The sequence below is a fragment of the Rhinopithecus bieti genome, unplaced genomic scaffold (genome assembly GCF_001698545.2).
Source record: "Rhinopithecus bieti isolate Rb0 unplaced genomic scaffold, ASM169854v2 scaffold_6935, whole genome shotgun sequence".
Classification (NCBI taxonomy): Eukaryota; Metazoa; Chordata; class Mammalia; order Primates; family Cercopithecidae; genus Rhinopithecus; species Rhinopithecus bieti.
In genome coordinates, this window is record NW_016805255.1 from 197421 (window position 1) to 206964 (window position 9544).

Sequence of the window (9544 nt, forward strand, 5' to 3'; positions counted from 1 at the left end):
CTCTCCCCTCACACAGCCTTTCCCAGCCCTGTACAGGAAGAAGGCAAGTATAAAATACCACTGAACCCCGGGCCCAAGTGGGAGGCCCCACCCACCCTTCCCCCAAAACACACAGGAGGCTCCATCTCCCTCCCCCCACCCTGAAAACATTCACAGCCCTAGGAGCAGGACTAGGCCCACCCCGAGCCCTGCACTCCCCGCGAAGGGGCACAGCACCCTGCCCACCCCACCCCTATATGTACATCACTGCCCGACATTCGGGACAGTGGGGGTAGGAGAGGCAAAGTGATACGACCCCTTCCCCTTCATAGCTCCAATGACTCACCAGGAGGACCCAGGCCAAGGGAAGACTTGACAGAAAGAGAGGCTATGCAACAAGCACGCACGCGCGTGCACACACACACACACAGACACACACACACGTGCAAATACAGACAAACACACATCTTGACATTTCTGCCTTGAAAAGTTTTGGCGGCTGGGGTCCCGCGTGTCTGTGACTCACAGAGAGGAAGATGCCTTCTGTGAGGCTGGTGCCCTGGTGAGCCACACCAAGTGGCAGTGCCCGTGCTGAGCAGAGCAGGTCCTCATGGCCGGGTGGGTGCTGGGCAGTATCTGTCCCAGACAGAGCAGGTGCCCATGCCATGTCCCTGAGGTAGCTGGTGCCTGTGCAAAAGTAGGAGCTACACCTCCCACGCTTCCCGCCGACGCGGTGGGGGTTTCCCCTCATACTGACGACTCCTCGGGGTTGGAGTCGGGCAGTGGCTGGCGTTGCTGCAGTTTGCGTCTCAGTTCATCCGCAAGCTCAGGCAGGGGGTGCCCGAGCCCTCCCCGGTCCTCCCCTCCTAGTTGTAAGCGCACGTAACCATTGGCATTTGAGTTCCGCCCACCCCCCAAGTGAAGCCGAGTTGGAGAAGGCAGAGGCTGGCCTGGGATGCCTGGAGGTGGCGAAGGGGACCCCCCGCCGGGCTGGCACCGGGCATGCCCAGGTACTATCTTAAGGGAGCCATCTGAATAGTAGTAACCGACAGGATCCCAAAGTTTCTCATCTGGTTCAGGACAGGGCCGGAAGGGGGGACTGGTGGGCTCCTTGGGCAGCTCCAGGGGGTACACCAGGGTCCTCTCAGTAGCCTTGGCCCCTTTCTCCAGCTCTTCCCGCAGTCGCCGGCGCAGTGACAGCACCAGCAGCAGCAGCACCAGGCATACAGCCCCCAGGGCCACCACTGCCAGCCACACCAGCCCCAGGTTTTCCAGGGGGGCCCGGGCCTCCAAGGTCACCGACGGGCCTGCCACGACAGCCACAAGGTAGCCTTCAGCAGCTAGGCGCGCCCCCTGCTCCTCTGAAAAGCAGTGGTAGGCCCCAGCGTGGCGGGGCTGGGCGGCCATCACAACTAGAGCCTGGAGCCGAGCATCGTAGAGGAAGGAGCCAGGCTGTTCCGCAGGCAGGTCCCGGCCCCCAAAGGTCCAGCGGGCATGGGCCAAGTTGGAGGACAGGTGGCAGGGCAGCACCAGGTCTGTGCCCGCCACCACCGTGATGTTTTTGGGAGTGGGCCTGACTGTAGTGGCAGAGAAAAGAGAGTGCATGTTAGTACAGAAAAGCAGGGCGAGGGAAGGGGAGAACAGAAACTCCAGCTCTGGTCCAGGGCTCAGCCCGACGCGAGGAGAATTAAAAAGCTCACCTTTCTTACTGCCTCGGAGGTTGCAGATGCCTGAAGTGTCCGAGATCATCACATGCTGGATCAGCAGAGATCTGGTAGGGGATGTAGGGTACATCAGCAGCCTGGCTCCAACCACCCTGAGTCCCTGCTGGTCCTGGTCTATGTAGAGCCCAACTCACCCAGAGTTGCCACCCACGGCCACACAGCGGCTGGTGTTGACGCTCCAGGCGCAATAGGGGTCCCGGGCGAGGACACAGTCTGCACAGGAGCGGTACTTCATGCAGTCGGCCAGGGGCAGCTGCACCAGCTGAGAGCGGGAGCCGGCAAAGAGCAGCTTCTGCGAGAAAAGTGGGGCGCACAAAGGCGGTCAGCCAGGGCCACGCCGCAGGAGGGGCGGCCGGACCAGAACGCAGCACAGGGACAGCTTGGACTTCTGCAGGGGCCACAGGACGGGGCACCAGGAGGAGGAACAAGGGAACAAGGCAGAGCTGTAGTGCTGAAAAGGGAACTCTAAGAACTGCAGAACTCAGAGGGCTTACACAGGCCAGATGCAATCCTAAGCCCCTTATAGACGTGACCTTATTAGAAAGGGATGACGGGGCTGTGAGGCCAAAAAGTGTAATCACACACACTCACACACATAGTGCGGGAAATATATTTCTCTCAAGGCCCATCAGCCCTCACAACAGCAGCAGCATAACATAAGATGTTTTCCTGTTTCGACAGTGGATGCCAGTCTGTGTGTTTATTCAACCACACACTTTCTTTCTGCCATTATTCCATGTTCTGGGGGACAATTTTGAGTCATAATAGGTGGTAAAAGGCAAACAAATCAAAGTTCAGGAGGTGTAGCAAACATGCCACAAGAGTATTGCACAAGGCAACTGGGCACAGCAGGTCATGCCTGGAATCCAAGCACTTTGGGAGGCTGAGGTGGGCAAATCTCCAACTTGAGGTTAGGAGTTCAAGACCAGTCTAGTCAACATGGTAAAACCTTGTCTCTACTAAAAATACAAAAATGAGCCGGGCATGGTGGCATGTGCCTGTAGTCCCAGTTACTTGGGAGGCTGAGGCAGAATTGCTTGAACCTGGGAGGTGGAGGTTGCAGTCAGCTGAGATCATGCCACTGCACTCCAGCCTGGGCGACAGAGTGAGACTCCATCTCAACAAAAACAAAAACAAAAAACCTTTAGCTGGGGCGCACCTGGAATCCCAACTACTCAGGAGGCTGAGGCAGGAGAATAGCTTCAACCTGGGAGGTGGAGGTTGCAGTGAACTGAGATCGCATCAGCCTGGGTGACAGAGTGAGACTCTGTCTCAACAAAAACCAAAAGGAGTATTGCACAAGGATATAATGCAAGCACTTCAGGGAAACAGTCATGGACATGGAGGGCTGGGACCAAAGAGCAACCGGGAGCTGGAAGGAAACCACCATGGTGAAGGCATCATAAACATCTCACAGCCTGGGAGGTCTGGTCACAGGGGCATGGTCAGGGAAGAGGCCAGAGCCAGGACCACGGCACAGCTTGGAGGGTCTGAAGGAAACATGGGAGTAGTTACCAAGGCTCGATGCTGGGAGTGCGGCCCCGTGACCTGGCTATATATAATGGCCCTGTGCAGTGCAGATTCCATTCTGCTTTCATTCTCGTTTCCAGGAACCCACCCGAAGTTAGGCAAGGTGTGCATCCAAGCGTGTGTGTGTTCCTAACTCTGCACTGGCCAAGCATGTAGGCTCAACTGGGAGAAGCAGCCAGACGGAGAGAGTGAGACGGACAGTGCTGGGGACAGTGGCAGATGGGGCCCAACTCACTACCTTGCTCTGAGACAGCACCAGGCTCCCCATGGGCTCCTGGTCGAACAGCTGCAGCTCTTCAATCAGGTGAACCCAGGGCCCCAGGCTCACGGCCTTCAGCAGCCAGCCGTCTCCTGGGGGGTGTAGAGGGGAAGGTGTAAATGACAGGGCACAAGGCTGTGGGGTAGCTCCGAATCTCCCTGCCCTGGGCACACGGGCTTCTGCCCAGCCTTGAGCAGCCATGCCTACATACCCATGCACCCACCTGTGCCAATGAACAGCACTGTATAGGTGGCTCCATCAAGTCCTGTAACCCGGTCGGCCACCAGGTGGGTGAAGTTGGTGCCCTTCTTCACGAGCAGGGGGCGGCTCCACCGAGGACCCACCTGCTCCTCCATCAGCGGGTGCTTCTTGATGAAGTTGAGGGTGTTGTCGGGCAGCTCCAGGGAGCTGGTGTAGCCGTGGCGCCGGTGCCAGTTGTTAATGCACTGGGGGCAGGATGTGGGGGGGCAGGCCATCAGCAGGGTGGGATGGCACCGCAGCTAGGTGGGGAGACGCATCCCTGCCCCAGCACTCACCGAGCCAGGCCGAGGGCTGGGTACAGGGTCGGTGTAGCGGCCCCACTTCTGGGCTTGCTCCCGGTACTCCTTGTAGGGGCCCTCAAACACCCGCTGGATCTCTTCCAACTGGTACTCACAGACGGCCGACAGGTACATGTCACCCCTGTCGCAGTGAGAAGGAGCCCAGGGTCAGGTACCCACCTTATCCCTTCCCACCCCAGCTCAAGGCAAGCAGCAGGAAGGCAAGGCCCGGCACAAAACAGCCATGGGTACCAGAATGCCCTGACAGCTCAAAAGTACCACCTGGCATAGGGCCCTGCCTGTTCACAGGCAGCTCTGAAAGGGGCAGGTGCCAGCATTCTCCTTGGCTTCTGGACACCTGGCTTCCTGGACTGCTTCTGAGGCCTGGTCCAGATTCCCACCCATGCACCATCCCTGATCTGAACCCCAGCTCCTCCCCACTCTGCAGGAGCCCTGGCCAACTCACCACCGCGCTTGAAAAACCCCAAAGAAGGTGGTGTTGTGCCAGGAGGTGTCCTGCAGGGTGTGCACCGCCTGTAGCTGGTTGAAGTAGAGCTGCCAGTCCGGGGCAGAGCACGCCAGCCGCGCCTTCAGGAACGTGGTCCACTTCTTCTGCAGGGTCCGCGCGCCCCCCATATCGCCCTGGCAGACGGCAAGGGGACACGGCCGGTCAGCCCTGCCAGGCCAGCAGGGCTCCCAGGGCCCACTGCTGTGAGACTCGGTACCTTGCAGACGCGGGCCACACGAGCCACCACCTGCTCAGCATAGCAGTCAGACTCCACTGCCCGCTCCCTGAAGAAGAAGTAGACCTTGTCGTCGTCCCCCGTGAAGCTGCCCACACTCTCAGGTACATAGGCAGAGCCTACAAAGTGAGGTTCTGTGGGAAGGGGAGGAGGTCAGCAGGGAGGGGCTGGGCCCTGGGGGGCCTCCCACCCACGGCTCCCACAGGACCCCCAGGGGCTCACCGTTGAGCCAAAAGGCCAGGTACTCTGTCTTCATGGAGTGGTGTGGCCCCATGTTACGCAGGATAATGGGTTCCGTGCCCAGGAAGTTGTTGAGTGTGGCCGAGTACAGCTCACCATCTATGGGAGACAGCAGTCAGCTACAGACCGTCCATGAGATATGGACACATCCGGCCAACACAGCCCCAAGTGGAACCAAGCCCCAAGGACTCACCCAGCCTGCATGGGGGGCAGCCACTCACCCACAAGGAGGCCAGTGTGGCCCTTAGCTGGGTCATAGGGACACTTGCCCTTCCCATCTTCAAACTCTCCATGCTCCAAAGTGAAGGTGAGCATGTTCTAGGGACAGAGAGAGAGGTGATGAGGAGATGCTCAAGGGCGGGGCCCTGTGGGCCACATCCAAGAGTCCAGAGAAGGGCGAGGAGGGCGGGGGACTGGGGACACCGAGATGGGAGGGCAGCACTCACGATGTAGGTGCACTTGGGCTGGAAGGCATAGGTGCCACAGGCGTACAGGTGGGAGGCATTGTAGGGCTGCAGGAAGCGGATGAAGTTGAAACACTCGGTCTGGGGGCAGAAAGATGTCCGGTGAGTGAGAGCGTTAGGCCCAGAACGGGAGGAGACGCCCTGGGGTGAAGGCAGCACCAGGAGCAGTGTCCAAGCACCCACCTGGTTGTTCTTCCCTTTCTGGATACACTCAGCCTTCTTCTCTGCGGGGGCCTCCCAGGAGATCTGGGGACAGGGAAGGGATGTCAGCCACGTCACAGGTACGGACTGAGCCCGTGTTACAAGCACAGCCTGCAGCAGCAACAGAGGGACGCCCAGTGCAGAGGCTTGGGCCCTATTCCTTGGGGGCTTCCTTCAGTACAGAATGGAAGCCCCAAACCACCCCACTACACAGAATTCAGTAAGTGCCAGAGAGGAGAGGAATGCCGCATGCTGACCCGACGAGAGGGCAGGTCCCAGATACCCGGCAGCAACACTTCTGTGGGGGCCGCCAGGCTGAGGGACCACCTGGCCAAGCACAGCCCCTCTGCACCTTGCCCTCTGGCAGGCCTGCCTGCCTCCCGCTGCCCCACCTCTCACCGCTCCTTGCAGCTCCAGGGCCTCCATGCTGAAAGCAAACAGGGCCTCTCGGGCCCCCACGTACAGAAGCCCAGTCTGCTCCGTCAGCGTCAGTGTCAGGAAGTCCTGGATGCCCGTCTGGGAGAACCGCCGCACTACCGTGGCCAGCTCTGCAGGGGTAAGCATGGCTGCTGATGGGCAGGACCCCTGGGGCTCAACAGCCCTCAGTCTTCCTCCATGAGAGCCAGCACCCCATGCCACAGATGCCAGCCAAACCCCGATTGGCAATAAAGGACACTTTTGAAACAGCCTTTGGCCCTGACAGCTCCACCCGGGCCTCCCTAGCCTTTCCCAGGCTGGGAAGAGGCAAATCTAGGCTGCTGGGAGGAAGGAAGGATATCTCAGCCACAGCTTCCGGCCAGAGGAAGCCATCAGACTGATGGCTCTTGCTCTCAGGGTCAATGGCACCTCCGGCCACAGGGCTGGGCACCCCCACCCCGCCCTCACTTCCTCGGCCGCTGCTTCCTTCTTTGCCCTGCTGCCCGCTGCCTCTATCAGAGTCCAGCAGGGCAGGAGGCACAGATGGCTATGAGTACGCCCTGCCTCAGGAAACCCTTCACTCCAGGAGGACCCCAATCCAGGCTGCCAGAGATGCAAGCACAGCAGGCCACTAGGACAGGCGGGGATGGCAGGAGGGGAGCTGGGCTGTGAGCCAGGCCAGGGAGGTCCGGAGAAACCAGAGGCTCAGAGAGCGGAGATGGGGCAGGGCACCATGACATTTATATAGTCACGTGATTCCTACATCAGCTGCCAAATAGGGCTGCCGACCTGTCCTCAGGGTCCCCCCAAACCAGCCTTAGTCTCTGGAGGCAACGCTGGCTCCAGACACGGGCCAGCATGGCAGAGCTTCACTGGCACCCGAGTGGAGCCTGTGGGAGGGGAGCTCATCCCAGGTCCCCAGAGCACATGGCTGACACAAACAGCTGACATCACCTTTCACACGGGTGTGTGCACACGGGGCGCTGCTGGGTCCCCACTGTGCCCCGGCAACCATGTGAGTATGTGCACATACACACACGCTTCCAGGGCCACCAGAGGGTATGATGACGACAGGGCAGTAGGAGGTCTTAGGGGGACCCTGGGGAGCCAGGGGAGAGAGCCTCCAGTTTGTATTTATCCCGGTTCCAGTTTCTCTTTAGGCTCCCAGCGCCAGTGACAATTCAAGAAGTGAGGTGTGGGCCGGGCGTGGTGGCTCAAGCCTGTAATCCCAGCGCTTTGGGAGGCCGAGACGGGCGGATCACGAGGTCAGGAGATCCAGACCATCCTGACTAACCCGGTGAAACCCCGTCTCTACTAAAAAATACAAAAAAATTTGCCGGGCGAGGTGGCGGGCGCCTGTAGTCCCAGCTACTCGGGAGGCTGAGGCAGGAGAATGGCCTGAACCCGGGAGGCGGAGCTTGCAGTGAGCGGAGATCAGGCCACTGCACTCCAGCCTGGGCGACAGAGGGAGACTCCGTCTCAAGAAAAAAAAAAAAAAAGAAGTGAGGTGTGGAGAGGGCGAGGCAGAAGGTTCTCCCTCGCACACCTGGGCAGGCAGTCTGGGGTAGGAAGTTGGACAGAGCTCCCCCAGAGCAGGCTAACCCTGGTCCCGATCTGCACTGCCTGTTCTTGGCCCCTGGGGTCACTCGAGTTTCTTAGAAAGCTGTGCCACACACATCAGAATAAAGCCAGCACACTATGGGGGCAACTCCTCAACAGCCTGTCCCCCACTTCCTCCTCACCCCTCCAGGCACTCACCCCCAGAAGACACTGTCTTCCGCGGCACAAGGTTCCACCACACCTCAGCCCCAATGCCCAGGCCCCACAGCCTTGCTGCCAGCAGCCAGACAGCCCAGTGTGGGGCCATGGCGCAAGCCCCGGCTCTGAGCTTCAGGCCAGCTGTCCTGCTGAGGGAAAAGACATGGTCAGAAATCACAGCCAGAGAAAGCAAACCAGAGGGGCCCGCAGCAGGAGAGGCCACGGGACTCCTCATCAGGCCTTCCAGGAGCCCTGGTGCCCTCCTTCCCCTTCTCTTTGGAGGTGGACCTAAGTCCCCACACTTGGCCTCTGCCTAAAAGACCACGGGTCTCCCTGGGAAGCGGGGAGCAGCTGAGTGGGCTGCAGGCTAAACAGGCTCCGGGAAGCCCTCCCTGGCCTCCAGACCCCCCACTACCTCTGCACAACCGGAAGTCATTTGAGAAAAAAGGGGACGCCCCCCCCCCAACATACACACTCAGGCCTAAGAGATTTCAGAGTTTCTTGAAAGAATCTCAGGCACAAGGGCTTGCAGCCACTGGGGCTCCGGACCCCGTCAACACCTAATTCTGGGAGGAAAACTCCTTAGGGCGACAAGGGCATGCGGTGGGGTAGGCGGTGGGGAAAGCCCCACAGGGAGACCTGGTGCGGCCGGCTGCGGGCGGAGGTCCCTGTCCCGGCCTGTCCCCTTCCCCGGCGCAGACAATAGCCCGGCAGAACCCCAAACCCCGCTCCACATCAGCAGGGCAGGAGTGGGAGCAGGGCCGGGAGCGAAGGAACCCAGCTTCCCGAGGCCCCTTTGTTGCCCAAGAGGGAGGCAGGAAGTGGGTGGGATGGGCGTGGAAATGACCAGGGCCTCATCCTGTTCCTCGCACTGCCTCCTCCCAGACACCAGCCCCCTGGCGGAGGGGCGGCGGGGGCACCGAGCTCGGGTCGAGTCGGGGACTCCGGCGGCGCGCGCAGGCGGCGGGGGGAAGTAGGGGCAGGGCCGTGAGGGGGTTCCCCCCCGGCCGCTGGCAACACGCCGCGCACGGCAGGCACCCGCTGCGCTCCCGCGGCTCTGGCGAACCTTCCCAACTCGGGGACTGCGCCCCAGGGACCCTGGCCTGGGCGGGCCAGCGGGATTGGCTTCCCCCGCTCCAGCCTTCCCGTGCCGGGGGCGGAGACGCAGAAGCTGGGGACCTGCTCACCCCCAAACAAAGGGTCCCTGCCAAGACCCCGTCCCGGGTCCCCCCGGGTTCTCCCCTCCCCCAGCTCCAGGGATTTGAACGCAAACAAAGCGGCGGCGCGGGGAGCGTGGCGAGCCCGGCCTGCGGACGCCCCCTGTCGGCCCAGAGCCCCGGCGCGGGAGGGCGGGGGAAGGGGGCTGCGCCCCAGACCAGCCCCGCAAAACGCTCCCGGCCCCATCTCGGCTCCTTACCCGAGGATCGGGCTGCACCCCGTGGCGTGCTCCGAGGATCCGCCCGGCAGCGGTGCTCCCACCCGCAGCTCCCCCAGGGCGAGGAAACGGGCAGCCAGCGGGAAGGGGCTGGGAGGAGGGGTGCTGGCTCCAGGCGGGGCGCCCCACACCCTCGCCCACCCCGAGCGGCCAGACGTGTACCGCGGCGCTCCCTGCAGGGCGAGCGCTCCAGCCGGGGACAGCGCGGCCCGGCTCGGCCGGGGGCCTGGCTTTCCGGGACAACCCGCCTCCCCA

At 61.4% G+C, this 9544-nt stretch overlaps 1 protein-coding gene across 9 annotated transcripts in view; it reads right to left on the reverse strand.

Annotated features, from left to right (window-relative positions):
- Positions 1-91: 91 nt before the first annotated feature.
- SEMA4C (semaphorin 4C) overlaps positions 92-9544 on the reverse strand; it is an 11078-nt gene continuing 1625 nt past the window's right edge. The window contains exons 1-15 of one of the 9 annotated variants that reach the window (XM_017871824.1): positions 9272-9507; positions 7855-8000; positions 6079-6227; positions 5662-5724; positions 5461-5559; positions 5236-5332; positions 4997-5113; positions 4757-4908; positions 4498-4673; positions 4029-4173; positions 3716-3938; positions 3472-3584; positions 1838-1995; positions 1680-1750; positions 92-1556 (exon numbers count right to left, since the gene is read on the reverse strand). In XM_017871824.1, coding sequence (XP_017727313.1) covers positions 727-1556; positions 1680-1750; positions 1838-1995; positions 3472-3584; positions 3716-3938; positions 4029-4173; positions 4498-4673; positions 4757-4908; positions 4997-5113; positions 5236-5332; positions 5461-5559; positions 5662-5724; positions 6079-6227; positions 7855-7963 — 2502 coding nt within the window. In that variant the 5' untranslated portion in view covers positions 7964-8000; positions 9272-9507 and the 3' untranslated portion in view covers positions 92-726. Of the gene's footprint in view, positions 1557-1679; positions 1751-1837; positions 1996-3471; positions 3585-3715; positions 3939-4028; positions 4174-4497; positions 4674-4756; positions 4909-4996; positions 5114-5235; positions 5333-5460; positions 5560-5661; positions 5725-6071; positions 6228-7854; positions 8306-8325; positions 8345-8493; positions 9052-9271; positions 9508-9544 lie in introns of those variants that run through there. The other 8 variants (XM_017871823.1, XM_017871822.1, XM_017871825.1 and 5 more) reach the window with 8 other exon arrangements.